Source organism: Lineus longissimus, chromosome 15, assembly GCF_910592395.1.
Source record: "Lineus longissimus chromosome 15, tnLinLong1.2, whole genome shotgun sequence".
NCBI lineage: Eukaryota > Metazoa > Nemertea > Pilidiophora > Heteronemertea > Lineidae > Lineus > Lineus longissimus.
In genome coordinates, this window is record NC_088322.1 from 9,644,937 (window position 1) to 9,662,637 (window position 17,701).

At 44.2% G+C, this 17,701-nt stretch overlaps 1 protein-coding gene across 1 annotated transcript; it reads left to right on the forward strand.

The window, feature by feature from the left end:
* Positions 1-88: 88 nt before the first annotated feature.
* Positions 89-4,109, forward strand: LOC135499776 (uncharacterized). The gene is made up of 5 exons (XM_064790728.1): positions 89-152; positions 286-434; positions 1,773-1,938; positions 2,240-3,038; positions 3,468-4,109. Exons 2-5 carry the CDS (start codon positions 392-394, stop codon positions 3,783-3,785), a joined length of 1,326 nt encoding a protein of 441 aa, XP_064646798.1. The 5' UTR covers positions 89-152; positions 286-391; the 3' UTR covers positions 3,786-4,109.
* The last annotated feature ends 13,592 nt before the right edge of the window (positions 4,110-17,701 follow it).

Below are 17,701 nucleotides of genomic sequence, written 5' to 3' on the forward strand. Positions count from 1 at the left end.
TATCAGCGACACCTGGCAGGTTAATTTAGCGAATGACGTCGCCGCACGTGATGATGACTAAAAATAGATTAGTTCTATTAAAGGGGGTCTCGACTCATTGAAATGAACATCGCAGGAAAACCCCACCCTATAAGCGGATACATTTCAATGCGGTTTGCATTTCATCATGACAGCATGAGCTGCCAGATGAGATGCAAATGTTATGATATTCATTCTAACTGCTATACATCTATTCAACAGATGGGGGCGTGTTTAATCATTCATTTTATTCATTTATTCAACCAGAATCAATGGATCATTGAGCAGACGTCGGCTTACCATGACCGAGTGCACATGTGCTGTCTGCGCGCGGCAAAGGAGGACAGTGAGGACAGTCTGCTAACATATCAACATGGACGACGCAGAGATTGTTCCGCACAGCTGTCTCTATCTTGGTGAGTGAAATATTTTACAATTCTCTCTGCTGCCGAGTACAGTAGGCTACAGCTCATCAAAATCAATATTACCCGTATGTTACCCTGGTAAGACCAGTTTAACTCTTTTACCGGTGTTTTCTGATTATGACAATATGCGACAACTTTCGCGTTGTGACACGTTACGCTTGGGGGACGTCAGCATAGGCCATTGCTTGAATTGATATCAAAGGGCCTATTCGTTGTGATATGGTTTATCCATGTCGAGGATACAATATCAGCCAAATTGTTCAGGAGAAGCAGTGTAGGAGGCATAGCAAGAATAAAAGGTACAATGTTGTCCCGAAACTTAGAGGCGGCGGGGAGAGGGAGCGGGAGAGATATTGTCGGCCAGGAGGTACCATGTCAAGTCGCGACGGTGCTTGGCCAGCTTTTCAGTATTCCAGCCCGAGGTTTGACAAAACACGCACCAGCGCGACCACGATAACCCGTCGTGGCCAAATGGATACGCATGCCTTTCAAGGCCTGATTCCACCTCAGCGGTTTACCATCGTGGTTTTCCTGCTTTCACAGGTTTTGGGGCCCATTTCCCACTGCTGAGCCTGTCGAAATTAACCCAACGCCTGTGAAAGCCGCGCAGTTATTTAACAGTCATAGTCCACCTAAGATTCAATTCCTTTTGAACTCATTGGTGACAAAATGTCGAGAGGCGATGCTTCATTGAAAACCCCTGAGAATGCGAGGCTGCGCGGTTTCCCGCTGTAAGTGGATACTTCGCTTACCCATATGCTATAATGACCAATGGTTTGACATGACAAGTGGTAAATAAAATTGACATTACAATATCCGATAGCCATTCATGTCGTGTACTTGATGAATACTTATTTAAAATATGACGTGGGTTCCTCATCCTCATGTATACGCATCAGCCCAGGACTAATTTGCATTAAATAATGAGCATATGTTGTATCTCAGTTCAAAATGACATGCAACCGGTTGATTTGATCTGGCACATATTATAAATCCGGGGATACACTACAGTCATAGCCAGAAGTAACATCTCTTCTTGAACCAAAGTGTGCTATTGATAATTTCGCGCAGATCCCGTGTCAATATGCAACTGCTGGATAAAAGCAGCATTTGGGGGCCTGGAAGTTACCAAAAAGTGTGTTTTTGACCGTGATTTCGGTCGAAAGATTTCAAAGAGTTTCATTTTGCCCCCCTCCCCCAGAGAGCCCCCCCCCCCCCGACATGAAACCAAAATGCTGGTGTACGCCCCATCCTGGCAAAAACCAGTGGTTTTCAATGTACTCCGCCTGTCGATAAAAAAGCCTGAATTATTTACCTTGTATTGTTTAGATGCCTCGTGGAAAGACATTCTCTACGGCCTGCACGCTACGTCTCTTGGTCGGCACGACAGGACCTGGGTGACAGAGGAGCTAAGAGAGCTATGGACCACACCCACCAATCCAAATCACGTTCTGTCATGTCTTTCAGTCAGATCATCCTTAGACTTATTTCTAAGGTAAGTGAACACTACTTGTGAGAACAGAACGCTTTTATCATTACCCAAAAAAACAATTACATGTAATTTCTTTGATTGAATTAACTGGTATCATAAGGAATAAACATGAAGGTTTCACTAAAATTTAGATGTCATTTTAAATGGTCTTGATTGCAAAGCCATTGGTCAAAGCTCCATGACACTTCGTCTTTAGAGATGCTGGTCTTTTCTGATTGTTGTCAACATGCGCCAAATGACGGGCGCTTTCAGTTAGGTTCAACTAGCTTGAACAATGTCAACACTAATGATTCCTCTTTGCTAGGGTGAAGAACTTTCCCCATGGTTCAGAAGTCATCATGTCCGCCATCAACATCCCGTCAATGGTCCAGGTTGTACTTCACCACGGACTCAAACCCGTACCCTGTGACGTCAGTTTGGATACACTCGCCCCAAAAGTGGAATTACTAGAGAGCCTCGTTACGGATAAATCGGTGGCCATCTTGGTTGCACATATTTACGGAAAACAAACAAATTTGGATCCATGGATTGAAGCGGCAAAGAAACACAAATTGTTATTTATAGAAGACGCCGCCGAAGCGTTTTGCGGATTAAAGTACGTCGGCCATCCGGACGCGGATTTATCTCTGTTCAGTTTCGGGACTATCAAATTCTACACCGCATTCGGGGGCGCCATTTGCAAAATCAAGGACCGGAAGTTATACGAAGATATGCTCAAATTACACAACGAGTATCCATTTCAATCCAGTGCTGAATATTTACAAAAACTGATCAAAATAGTTTTTATATATATAGCGCTAAACTGCCCAAAGTTTTTGGGAACAAGTTATTCCTTTCTTCGGACGTTCGGGATTGAACCGCCGAAATCAAAAATAGTGTCGCTGCTTCGGGGTTTTCCGGGTGACCTAATTAAGGGCATCCGTTGCCAACCGTCCACAGCATTGCTTTCCGTCCTCTTCCACAGACTTTCCAGCTTTGATGCCTCCGATTACAACATTGCTCAAGTCAAAGGGGATTACGTCAGCGAGAATCTCCCGAAAGGTGTCACTACTGTCGGCCACTTGGCACATGTGCGCAACTTCTGGTTGTTCCCGATCGTCGTGGTAAGATATTTATTTTTCTTCGGATGTAAACACCGCATGTGGACGAAAGTCCGTCCATAAAGACAAACATCCGTCCATAACATCTTCCACTTCATGGATGGTTTTCTACCATGAAGGACGGCTTTCCGTCACAGAAGAAAAGACGGACTGAAGAAATGTTCCTTTCGACATTGTTTGACGGTAATATTCACTCATTTGTGGGCGAGGTTAAACTCTTTTCTGTCCTCTTTTTGTTTCAAGCACAAGCGCATCGTTTTGGTATGACTGAATAAGATCTAGAATCGCTCAATAACAAGAGGGCGTCGTTTAGTTCTTTTCGTTGCAGCCTGTCCATCGATGTCATGCATCGCCTCCAATAATAAAAACTAGCCCCCCCCCTTCGATTACGTACACCTGATCTGCAGTATTTACACCCCATTTCGTTTTCAGGAGAACCCGGATGAGATGATGAAGCGTCTTTGGGCAATGGGCGTCGACGCCTACCGTGGCGCCACCCAACTGAATGTGATAGAATCAACGAATGGTTTTGGTCCGCCCGGAACATCCGGTGACAAGAAACTCGAACACATGATTACTCATGATCCTTTGGAGGCAAAGTACCTCATAGACCACGTCTTATACCTTCCCGTGAATAAGCATGTGTCCTTTCAACACCTCGATAGGATTTGTAAGGCTGTGGATTTGGCTCTGAGACAGATGAGAGAGGAAAGAGGACAGGGCCAAGTGAAGATACAGTCGAAACTTTAACCCACGGCCTTTGATTGGACAACACTGAGCACAGGGTCGTGAAAGTGCCCCAACTGAGTACATTCGAGGCTCTGTTTTTTTGTCAGTGTCAAATGCTTTTCAACTTTACTGATGTATTAAAGGCAAGGTTTTATACTGTTGATACCAGTTTTAGAAAAATTCGAGTCTCATGGTGTACAGTGGCCCTGCTTATCGGGCTATTTGGTGACGGTTCAGCTTTAGTGATTCTCATTCAATGGCCAGTGAGAAAATTGTGCGTCATACTCAATTTTAAATGTGATATTTAAGGTCTTCCATGTCACTGTGAATGGTACTGCTATTTTGGGGCGGCGTGTGGGCGGCTGGGGGTGCGGGCGGTGGGCGGCGGGCGACGTCGCATGCCCGCTGGGCGGTGTTTGCTTTTTGTATCGGGGTGCATGTGTTATTTGGTACTGGATTGATATCACAGGCAGTCTGGTGTAGCCTTTACACACACACGTTGCCTGTACATCCATCGAGAAAATCTGAACCTTTCACTCCGTATCTGAAGTACTGACGTGTGACAGGTGCCACGCCCGTCAAGTGTCTCTCGAAACACGTGCCGCAGAAACCTGGCCTACAACTTGTAATAGACATAGGCATACATATGCAGTACGGGTGTATATCCACAACCATGCGTTATTTATCTAAAGTCAAATTGCAGCCTCCGGTACTGGCTTGAAAAAATTACCTAGGCTACCGCTATAAGTATACACAACTGTGTGGCAACATTAAATGAGACTAAAACGATCGATTTTGATCGGAGTTGTGCGGATGGGGTTTCCTGGCGAGGTCTGACGAACAACGCCGACAAATCGGCGCGGGGAGCGAGAAGTAGCCTACGACTACACTCTGGACGCAGTGGGACGGCCTCTTCCCTCGCTAAGGAGATCCAATTAGGATGACGCAATGGACTGCCCGCGGGAGTCTACCGACGTCGAGCAGACCCAAGAATAACCGCAATGTCCAATTTCGATTCGATTTTTTTGGCGTCTGTGACTTGATCTGCTTTCATTGCAGCTGTGGTCTATCAATGAGTCTGCGGTATGTATGCACGCGATCGAACAGTGGTACTTTAGAGAGGTTTCAAATTTGATGGATTGGATTTTTGAATGAAAAATAACAACGTCAATGGGCGATCATAATATGCACGGGCGGAACGATGTTGTATTTTAGCTATGAATAAAATGTACATGCATGCATCTACTTACATGCATTCTAAGTGATTTTATCAGGCCAGTTAAAATACTGTAATTTTTATTGAAGGACTCGCCAGATCGATTATCGGTTCAATCTGTAATGAAAAACATATTGCAAAAACAACTTTTGAGAGAATTAAATGATGAATGGGGAATAGGAACATTAGGTACATGTGTTTTTACTGCATGGAACAGGTTATGGTGATAAAATATGACATTAAAAAAAAATGTCCGTTTACAAATTGAAATTGACAAAGAGGTTCTGGAATCACAGATGTGAGAAATTCGTACATTACACAAATTAGGTCATTATTGATTACACAGTGTAATATTTTGCAATGTTATTTTTGCTTGGATGTAGAGTTGGCCTGTTCCATCCTCACTCAGCAAGCCGAGTAATGCGACCGTTGAGAGTCGAGACGGCCGTTTACAGTACAGCAATATGAATAAGCTGACCCGTAGATTATGTGTTATATTAAGGAGTTTTAGCAAAGCACTCGAAACGTCCACGTGATGGCCTTGCGTGATGGCCTATCCCATTGTTCGACATCGTGAACAGGAGCTCGAACAATGGGATAGGCGTTCGCGTTTGCGTTTCGGGGGCTGTGCGAAAACCCACTCTTGCCGACGGACAGCCCGTTCGGTAAAAATCTCCATGAAACGCACGTTTTTCGGGGGGGGGGGGCAACCCCTTAGCCCCGGCTCTAAAAGTGGAGGTCTTAGTTTGTGACGCTGGCCCTATATAGCATAAGTGATAAAAACCTGCTGTATGTATTTTATATAACATTGAAGCCGTACTGGGTGTCAAAATAAACACGAACATTGTGCACGGCGGGTGATATCATATAAAATACTATGATTCAATTAAGTTTTAAATTATAATAATGGTTCTTTGCATCAATTGAAAAAAAGCCATCATGTTTATTTTGACAGCTAGTTTAAGCCCCCAAATGTATTATTATACCATGCTTCCTATTTTGAAGTGTATTCAGAACGTATAATCAGCTTCTTTCGGTTCTATCGATTTGTAGCCTGCTTCATGAGAAAAGCCTGGTCGGGTCACCAGTCCACATGTAGGCCTATAAACTTTTCACTTCGTGGCTATGCTTCCTGGTTGCAGTGGTTCTGCTACTGGGGTGATTATGAGGACTGGTATATACTGCACATCGATTCGGTTCACTGATTGGTCCATCCTTAGCGGTCGCATCTGACGTTAACCGAAAGAATTATGTTGGCTCCAAAAAGCCGGTATCACAATATACTGTCCAGATTATTATCATTTCAGGTCAATTTAAAGGCAGTCAATCGGCTTAAGCCAGTTTGTCCGATTTAGTTACCGAAAATCGCCAAAGGGGTCTCCCAACTGACAGTACATCGAAATTATCTATGATTGTCAGAGGGACTTTATGACCAAGGCCACTTAGAAAACGACTAATATTACCCCCCCCCCCCCCAACACCCTCCTTACATGTACTCTCTAGTTAGAAATATGTTGGTGACGTCACTTGCACAAGCTGTCTACCGATTCTCTTATACGCCCTAGCGGTAAGATTTCAAACCTGTCTTCTTTACATATAATATTTATATTTTCTCCTTCTGGCCATATTGTGTTGCTCAAATGTTTAAAATTTTATTACTCTTGTTGTTTAACTATATTTTGCATGAAGAGGTTTTATAAATAAACGTGGTACAACAACGACTTCGAAATACCTTGGGTTATTGTTCTCGAAAAGCAAAAAGGATCCCTATCTCAGGCTCAGGAACGGCGACCAGAACTTTAACATTCCATTTTTGCGAGCCTTTTTTTTAACCTTTTTGTACCCCCTATTGCCTTTCGACTCAAACCCAGAGCACAGCGAAAATTATCATGGAAATCCCTTCTTGGATTTTACGCTGGGATTTAAAATCCTATCCCGGACGATTTTCATCGTTTTGAGAAACACCGTCATTGATTATCTACTGAGGGCGACTAAAACGATCGATGGGGTGTCAAAGCTTCATGGTGCCGCTTTTTCCGAATACCAGTGCGTAATCAGCCGGGCCCGATGGATTTGCTTTCTCGGGACAAAGCACCGAAGTCACAAAATTATACTTGATCATTCTCGTCTTCACTTTTACGGAGTCGCCATTGAATACGATGCATAGAATATGCGCAGTTCATTCATAATCACTAACGGCACCGTCATAGCAAAAGTATACAGTTTCAATATATATTCAGATAATAGGGCATTTAAGGGCATTTTAGGCCCACTTAACGATCTACTGAACGAACATGGCGGAGTATCAGGTTCTGGTGTCGAACACATCTTTATTCTATGGACAATGGGGGCCACCCCTAGCATTTATATATAAAGGTGTGTACATGTACATTAGATATAATGAAGAATGATGAATACACAGCATACTACACAAACTATCAAGCGAATTGTCAACACTGATGAACCGAGCCTACTGCAAAATCGACCACGAACCGCTGCAGCAAAGACGTTCAACGTTGTCCCAGATGACGGGCTCTTGGTCACGGATTGCCAGTAACGTCTTGAAAACGAGGCATGCTGCGGCGCAGCGCCCGCTGAGATTGTTATTTTTGAGCAATACATCAAGGGTATCTCACTGAGATATAACAGACACATTCTCCTCAATGTAACTGGCTCAGCTGCTTGTAGTTGTTTACGCACAACCAACATTAGGAGTGATTTTTTTGCTACCGGTGAACGGAAGCCGTTGTAGCTATTGGTTACCGTCACAAAGGCAGATCACAGAATCAATACAAACCAAGACACTGGCCACACGAAGAATCAGTTGCTTTACTGTTGCCATGGTTGCAGCTATGACGACCGTTGCTAGACAACCGGACAACTAACCGTATACGGGATAATTTATTGATATTGAATGACCTGAGGAGAGATGACTGATGACCAAGTTAATTATCAATGACCATTCTCCAAAACGGATATGATATCCAAGCATATTCGCAAGAAAATAATCATCCACTCTTAGATCAGTGAAAATACAGTATACATGTATATTTATAAAATGTTATAGTACTAAATGTACTGCTTTTGAAAAGAAGTTTTGAACTCTCTGTCAAAACTGTTCGCTTCGTCGATCAACAAGGTCATCATGAATTTATATAGTCACGGATGAATGAGTCTTTTCTTTTGGTTCTAGATCAGATATGATATGTCACGAAGCGTAGACATGGTACACTGTATACCTCAAAGGCTTCATTCCGTCTCCATGGGGGTACAGGTACACCAGAGTTGAATCTACGCAATTTTTGTAGGCTTTCTAAGGGCGTTCTTTGACACCACCTCAATATCAGCCTCATCGAATTGACGGAACGGAACGGAATGAACGGAATATGAGGAAACGTAAAATCAAGTCTTAAACAGTTGCAAAGTTTTTTTTCCTGTTCAAGAATGTACTGGCGGAAGATACATGTAAGGCATGGTTTCTGTTGAGAGGGGGCCATAGATATACATCCATAAGGTATATAAAATTCTTCTTCACATGATAGATGCATGCCGGTGCTGCCCTCTGTACCATGAAATAAGAAAACATATGTGATTTTATCACGTTCCATTATATTCCGTTCATTCCGGCTATTCGATAAAGCCTCCAATATGCATGTCAAAGTAGCTCTTATTCATGAGGCTGTGCAGACATGTGCATTTTATGTAAATGACATCCCAGTCTATATCGATGCATGTTTGTCTACACCTAGGCCTACATGTAATAAGACTGGGTCATATGGACTCTTGTCGTACCCAGCATCTGGTGTCGAGCCCAGAACCTGGCCACAAAGCGTGTCACAACATCCTGGGTCGACAGTCGGAGTATATTGAAAACCACTGGTTATGTCACAGGCACTTGTAAATAAGAGACTACGCACGTAAAAGAATACGTGTGTTGTCAGTGTTAGTGTGCTCTTATTTACAAGTGCCTGTGGTTTTGTCAGGATGCCTGATGATGCTGATGACTAGAACAATGCTAGCTAGTGAAAGGTGTAAACTAACGACAGTTGTACCGCTGTGGAAGGAATATCTGCCCCAGGACAGAATGTCCCGGGGAAGACGTATCTATTCTTTGTTATTTCACAACATTCTTCTTCAAAGGCTGCAAACTGGTGGTTCCATCTATACTTGAAGAACTTTGAAATAGGAATATTTGTCCCAGGATAGGACGTATCTATTCTCTGTTATTTCACACCATTCTTCTTCAAAGGCTGCAAACTGGTGGGCCATCTATCTGAAGAACTTTGAAATAGCTAATTATTTGTGGTGTTTTCATCACTACAGTAGCAGTAGGAATGTTGGACTCACCTCTAGGTCGCATATTTCCTCCTGGATATTCGACGCGTGAAAGTGGCATGGTCTTTCATCATCCGATAAATCTGTTATGCCTTATAACTTGTAGGCCTATACATGATAGTTTAATTTGTTGTATTGGCTGGGAAGCCCTCGAAGGTTTCGGAACAAGTTTAAAGGATGTGTCCAGATCACTGAGTCTTGAAATAAGATGATTGATCGGGCCATTTTTGGTGCTACTAGCGGAGGACACGCCCGGTCGCCCCGGCCCGAATTGATGAACGAGACGCAGCAGTGTTCGAGGCGTAGGACTCGCGGCTTATCAACTAGTCCTGCCCGAGCTGACACTCAACTCTGACCGGGTCGAATTCCCCTGCGACCAGTCTCGCACGGGAAAAGCGCTTCACGCCCTCGGAGGGCACGCCCGAGTTGATGATGAACGAGGTACGGCATAGTCCGGAGCGTCGGACTCGCGGCTTCTCATCTCGACGTGTTTCAGGTTGGGCCTCGGCTCCCTGACCAAGTCGGCTTCCCGGTGACCAGTCTTGCACAAGACCGGGCTTCACGCCAGCGGTGGGCACGCGGGGCGGTCGCCCCAGCCAGTGTTGATGGACGAGGCGTGGCATAGTCCGGAACATCGGACTCGCAGCTTCTCTTCTTGCTTTGCCACGGACTGGGCCCTGATTCCATGTCCGAGTCACTTCCCGCCGTGGCGCCCGGGACCTACTTCAGGGTATCGGAGTGCAACCGGGCGGCCGCCTCGGCCCGACGTGGTGGGCGGGAGGGTCGGCAGTGTCCAAGGCGTCGGATTCGCGGTTAATATCTCGACCTACCCGGGCTGGGACTATGCTCCCTGGCAGAGTCACCTGCAACCAGTTTCTGGCGGAACTCGGGGCCCCACCTTCATAGGACCTATGATGGAATTAATGATGGACCTATGATGGCATTAAGTGACTCATTGCCATGGCTGTTCGATTTCAAATAACACACAAGATAAAGGGAAATGTTAATGCTTCATCTAGTATTTTTCTCCATCTCTCTCTTAGAAAGACCGAGCCTCAAGCATTCCTCTTTGGCGACTTTTTGTATGTCGGTGATAGACTCTTTGTTGAGTTGGTGATCACTTGTGACTCCTGAAAAGGTCATTTTATTTGAAAGAAATAATGCCCGGCAAGCTTTTTTATTGACTGGCAATGATATAGTAATGCAATTAGTGGACCAGAAACAACGAGCGGCAAAAACGATCAGGAGCCGTCTCGAGGTTTTTTGAAATCACCTCCCAAAAGGCAATCAATCTTCAATGATATGAATGCTAGCTAAGTGCGCTATTGGCGCAATGGACCGGCCTCGTCCCTCCCCCATGAAGAAAGTGAATGTAAATATGTATGACTATGAACAGGACGACGAATGGACTGCATCTGAGCCGGAGAAGCGAACATTAACCCCTGATTTCCTCAGGATTGGGTTTCCTAGCTGATCAACTTACGCAAGCTTACCCTTAGCAACGGTGGCTTCACTTTTCGTTCAAGCAGGGCACATTTCTCGTACATCCAGTTTCCTTTAATTGTACCTCTTCGGAATACATATACATGTACTTCGGAAATAAGATTAGTGTCATTCTAATCAAGCGCATAAATGAAGTTGTGAGATCAGTTGGCCGGTCTTATTGCGATGATGAGGAAGACATTTTTATGGCGTTCATCCATTTCACCACTGGGGCTGTCTGTGTGATTGAAGGTGCTCATCGTCTGTTCTTGGTTTTTGTAAAAAATAATCGGTTTCGACTAGCTCTGGAGCTCCGTTTGACGTAATCACGAATGGGTAAGTGTAAAACAAGAAATGCAGAAAACCCTCGGAAACAAGGTGTATTTTGAGGACGGATATCGCGTTGCCTGCACTCAGATGTACATTGAAACAGTGTGTCTTATATGTCTGATATGTCTAAAAACAACAATACAAAACCATCGACATGGTTTGATGACGTTAACCAGAAAAACAATCAGCTGAATCTCGATCCCGTATCAAAGTGAGTTCTCCCAAAGCCCCCAAAACGTCAACGCGAACGCCTGTCCCATTGTTCGACATCGTGACCATGAGCTCGAACAATGGAATTGGCGTTCACGTCGGCGTTTCGGGCGCTTTGCTAAAACTCCCTGACACTACTGAACACCTACTGAACAGCAAGTCAGCGACTGTAGCAGGCGGACAAGCCTGCATCTTCAGAGACCGTAAAAATGTACTTTTGAGATTCTGTGGAAACATTTGGCTAAATTTAACGAAACCTTGCTTCTCCTGTTTTATTCATTTCCTAAAATATATCGCATCTAGACACAGTCGTTTTTGCAACTAATGACTTAGGCGTGTCATTATTCCTGATAATGAAGCATACTTTTTTCTCCATATAATGGTGGATGCATGTTTTCGACATTCCGATAAATTTTGTTGATTTTTAAGAAGTCTTCTCTCATCAGGCCAAAGGAAAATGAACTCTTAGTGCTGCAGCACTTCTTGTGTTTTTCACGCGACAACCTCGTATCCAGCCATTTTAGATCTTCGCCAATTCCTGATATAAGGTTAGAGTGTTGCTTCGTCTGCAGGCCGGAGTAATCGACCACCCAATCATCAAGAGATCTCGCAGGGAGGTGCGTTGTTTTACGAGGCTGTCAAAGGGAAATATCGTCATTTAGGGGATTTTTTTAATCAGAATGTGTGCCAGATTTGACGGGACCTTAAATAAAAAGAGGATGAAAAATTAAGTTCGCCCGTCCCGATTCGGACGAGAAAAGTTTTTCATTTTTACCTGGCCTGAATGTAAGGCAGCATATCAATAGAGGATCAGTTTCTTATGTTTGTTGGTTGACATTGGTTGATGTACCCCGAAACCTTCAATGCGCATTAATCACGTGCCCAATTCCTCTTGACGTCAAAAAGCGCGTGCTTTGTCGATTAATTACCAAACACTCTTCATTTTCTCCATTTCCGGCAGCAAAAAGTTCAGGAGGCTAATCACAAAGCTGTCAATGGTGTCATTTTCAAATATATCAAGTGTATGCTTATCTGTCACCCAAGGTTTTCGCTTCCGTCGAAATGGTTTGTTGACTATCGTAAGACATTAAAGGGAGACTATAGGTAGGAGCTAGGTACCAAGTCTTGTCAAGTTACTCGAAGTGGCCGACAGGGTTCACTCCTATCACAGAGTAAATAAAAATGAATCACGGGCTGTCTAACTTTCTTGAGACATAAAGTGGGGACAACAGGCAGGAGCTAGGTACCGGGTCAGGTTAACTTACTCGAAGTCCCCGATAGCGTTCTCTCATATCCCACATTACATCAAACCTATTCAATCTGTCGAACTTTGTATATATACATGTTGGAAGGAACCAGGTACCGGGTCAGGTTAAGTTACTCGAAATCGCCGGTAGGATTCGCGGCTCATATCTCACACTACACCAAAACTACTCACGCCTTTCTAAAATGGGTTAATCAATATCTGTTGATATTCTGCACAAATCGCTACGATTTATCTTCACTGGCATTAAATTATATTTCATATTTCAAAACTAGAAGGCGAAGCCACTATCATCTCCTGAGGGCGCAACCTTTCATGTAAAAATCGGCGGTGCTCTGATCAGCGTCTCCAGTTACAGCGGACAACGATCCTGTCCTTTGTCACCAAGATACACCATATCAATACGCTATTATCGGCCTGGCCGCAGGGCATCACGGGAGATTTAACATTTGAAATCGTGAACAAAAATAACCAAGCTGCGCTATGAATCGCACGGAAGAAACTTTAAACGCGAATATCGCGTTCAAACGCGAAATGGAATATTAACACTGGACGGACTCTACTCTCAGACGCTTTGAAACGGAAAGTTTACAACACTTCTTGGATACCAGTTTGGAGATGAGAAATTATGTAGGCTTACTTAAGGCTACACGAGCGCTTGTTTACTGTAAACCATCGCAGCGTTGCGGATTTCGCGAATAACCTTTATTGGCGAGATAAAAAATAGCAAAGAAAATTCGCGACTCGCAAAATAAGGACCAGGGAAAATGGATTCAAGGGTTAGATAAGGCGTATTCACCTGACTTTCAAACTGAACGACGCTGTAGCTCATGAGGCTTCAGGTCCGTCTGTCGTGTAACTGATATGTAGACAGACCTACGGCACCTTGACCGCCTTTATTCCTTTTCAATGTTAGTTGTACACATGCGCATTAGTTTCCCAGCACACGCGTAGTGATACTCGAAGTCATTGTAGATTCTAAAAAGCTAGTTTATACCGTTTCAGTGCTTTCTAGCGTTGAGAAGAGGCACTTTTGCGAGCGAAGTTCAATGTCGATGTTGCTTTGTCCACGCACGGGTCGGGGATATTTTGCCCAGGCAACTCCCGTACAGCTGTTGAACCTGATCGCGATGACGTAGATCCCAAAAGAGCATAATAAAATGGCTATTTCGATGGGGATTAGGGATCTCAGCCACCTTTCCCAAACAACTCCCGTCCACCTGCGCGCACCGCTGAACATGATATCGACGGAAAAGAACCCCAAAGAGCGTAATAAAATGGCTATTTCGATGTAAATTATGGAATCTCAGCCACCCTAATTCATGAAAACAAAATATTTATGGGGTTTTATGCACCGACATGTGCTTTAAATGGACATCTTGATTACTTGCGATATCCAAGTACCTTTGTCACACGTTGCCACTGAGAGGAGAATGTGTAAAACTTGCCCAGAGTTATAACTACAAAACTGGGCAGTCTCCAAGCTTCGCCAATGGTAACGGTTGCTTCGTGATACTAGCGTACTTCTGCTCCGGAGCAAATGCTAGCCATCCTCTCATTGGGAGATTGGAAACTGGGCTGGCTAGTGCGCTGCACCGACTCGTGGCAGTGCACCAGCCTCGTACATACAGGTGATGATGTCATCGACATGTTGCGAGAAAAGTTCCGTATGAGAAAACCACCTTGAATGTAGATACTGGCATGAATGCCACATTACTGTCACCCAACTGGCATTAATATCCGGTTTCCATCTTGTCCCCCTCGTCATCGATCAGCCGCGTTCCCCTCATCGCACCTTCGCATCTCACGTAATAATATGGGAATAGCCACGTCAGCTTGAACGGAGCGATTGACCACCGAATATCACCAGATCTCGCATTGAAGTGTGTTGTTAACTAGGCTGGTCCAAACTTCAAAGATATCTGACCAGTAGTTCGCCCTCCAGAGCCCCAAATGATGCGGACATAACATTTACGAATGGATTGCAACAGTCCTGTGCGTAGGCGTTAGGATGCGCATGGTGTTTTCAACATCGCATACTTTTTCGTCGAAGCGTTGACCAGTCGCGGTTCACTAGCATATAAATCCCCTGACGTTTGATTCAAAGGGCAACCGTTTTTGAACCTTCTGTACGGAAGCGATTAAACGGCTAAGCAGAAAAATGATGTGTTTGAATATCAAGAGATTTGTCCTTTGAAAGCTGAGTTTCCGCTGTCCATTAGGTGCATCTTGGAACTACTTGTGAAGACCTCCATTATTTTATACACGGCAGCCGCATCAAGAAGCAATCATCATGAATATTTTAATTATCGCATGTTCACTTGTTGGCCTATATCGGAATTAGCAAAGGTTTCAATGTCGCATATCAATAAGCCTTATTATCCACACCCACACGCGTGTAGACATTGCGACTAAAGTCGAGTTTAGAATTGAATATCATGGGTCTTTTCAGCAATCGAGAATGTTTCAATAACACATTCAGTATTGTGACGTCGTTTTATGATCCAAAAAGTGTCCAATTCTGCCCCCCCCCCCCAACGAGCTCATTTTGCAACGCCTAGAAGATTTGTGTCTCAACGTCATGTCAATAATGCCGTAATCTAATTGGATCACGTGACGTCACATGTCAACAACGCCATAATCTAATTGAATCACGTGTCGTCACATGGTAAACTCTTCACCCGTTTTAATAACACTGCCACTCATGGCGTTTTTCCGCGACGGCCGTTTGGCTATTGTTTGACATGATGTTAAAATAATAGTTTATTAAATCTGTTATGATTGAATAACGCGGCAATAATGAGATGAACGCAGATGAAAGAAGACAGCAGAACACCTTTAGGTGTCGTTTAATGAGATTTTAACCACCTTATGCTCGGGATTCTGTAGCATGTTCAGATTTGGTTGAAGATGGAATGGTGGCTTGACTGACCATTCCTGTAAGGATCCTCGAACGGCGATCTGTCGCCAATTCAGGCGCCAACCTTCTCGAAACTCCGATTACCTGCGGTGCGTGGTAGCAAGCAGGGGCATTATCATCCTGGACAGGTAAATCCCACGCCGACGTTGTCCATTTAACCCCTTACTGAAACTGGTCAATAGGAGATACATTTCTCTATTAAAGGGACAACATGAGCGCGTGATGCAGTTGGCCACGAAGATAATGAGCATGTACCTACTCGCCACCACGCCCCGCCTCGTGACGCATCACACGAAACGCTTATATCCGATAATGATTTTTGCTGGTGTTGTGACGAGGCGGTTTTGGATATGCCTCGCGAATTGCAGGTAGGGCGGACGATAACTCTCCGTTACTAGCGAAGTGTTTATGTCGTTGAATGATTTTTCATTGATCATGTTGGAGAAGTCACGGTCTAGCTGGAAGCGAATTTTCAATGAAAAAACAACATATCGCATTTCCTACTTGTCCCTTTTAATCTTCCTGACTGACGTTGACGACAAAACGATGTATACAACTCCAAACTGCACTGCTCCAGCAGCTACGTTGAGTCGAGTTTCTTTATAACTATAGTGACAAGTGCATCAACCGAACATAAAAAAATACATAAGATCATCAGAAATGAAATGAAGACCCGTCCCTTTTGGGCTTACTTGTCGCTTCAGATACAGAACAATTGACGGTTTGGAAAAGAAACGCCGACTTCAAGGAAATTAACAAGGGAGCTGAATCAGCTGAAAGAGGCGCCCTATTTTCTCCCCAAATTCGATATACGTTTTTCTTCAAGTTTACCTGGATGTGCTCAGTTCATGAAATAAAGAATACGTCCGTCTACAGTACGTTATTATTACATTTTATCGATCCCCTTGGGACGACTTTGTTTCACCTGCCTCTTTTAAGTATCGATATCGAGATCGCCGATGTAAGCGACGAGTCTTGTTCCGTCATACAAGTTTTCCAGGTTTGTGTTTTACATCAACCCGCACTTAAACAAAACACTTCCCGTGATTGGATGAACATCATTTTGATTTCATGTAGTATTGTCTTATAAAAGCTTAGCTGCTGTATTTTTCAATCTTGTGGTAGGTAATCTTATACCGTTGCAAAGATGAGACTTGTGAAAAAAAATCCTTTAAAATCTTGCTCCAGACACAAGACCGAAGAGGCAGATTCTTCTTTCTTCCACTTATAATGACAGCAATGGGTTTTTAACTCTGCCGCAAGAGTTGTGTGTTTGGTGGGAAAGTTTGACCACATCTCTTCTGTGCTGGTTCACCTGCACTGGCTACCAGCGGCGCCTGAGTATTGAAATCATTGGCATAACATTGACAATGCCATTACTACAGCGAAATCTTCCTATAGCATGGAGACAATATGATTACACTTCACGGCACTTTGCATCGACCATCTCCAATCCCATCCTCGCCTTTCCTTCGGGGCACGGTGTGCCTCAAAACGAGGCTTGATGTAGGAAATTGACCCGTTACTGATTGCCGGAAGTCCTAAATGTTTGACCACTGGACCTGGTGCCATTAGGCAGACAGCAGTGCTGGAACAGGAATCCTTTGAAGTCTGATCCCTAAGGCTCGCTCCCTAGTTCTTCCGTAACGAGCTTCACGCCAACATACTTGCGAGTTATTTTCTAAATATCCGGCTTACGGTTGCGCTGGAGTAACTCCCCACGACCAACCCCCGCAGCTTTTTTCAGGATACTGCTGGTAATCACTATTCGCAACTCGTTTCATCAAGCAAATTGACCGGAAGTCTAACGTTACCCTATGTAACACGGACATAGTACTGTTGGACACGTTGTAGTTTTGACCATCAAAATGCGGACCTCGTCGATAGTGCGCTTGCCACGCCGGGATCTCCAGTCCAGCTAAGTCTTCATGGTCCGAGCCTGGCCGGCGGCAGGCCAGTGGAAGTGACATAATCGGCCTCGCAGCATCGAGATAATGTCGGGATTTTTCAGAAAATATCCAAGTCACCATGACTAATTGAATTTCTAGATAACGATGAGTGGGAACATTGTTGCAGTCCCTAGTGATTTTGGAACTCAATCGAAACATCTCACCGGCCCCTTTTGTGATCGGATGAGGGTTCGATGTCCATCTGAAACCATGAGGCTGCTACTATCGTGG

Excerpts from the sequence above, each read along its gene's own strand:
- LOC135499776 (XM_064790728.1), top strand. The coding sequence starts at position 392 with ATGGACGACGCAGAGATTGTTCCGCACAGCTGTCTCTATCTTG. Across the intron at positions 435-1,772 it reads GCACAGCTGTCTCTATCTTG|ATGCCTCGTGGAAAGACATT; the intron begins GTGAGTGAAATA and ends TGTATTGTTTAG. Across the intron at positions 1,939-2,239 it reads TCCTTAGACTTATTTCTAAG|GGTGAAGAACTTTCCCCATG; the intron begins GTAAGTGAACAC and ends CCTCTTTGCTAG.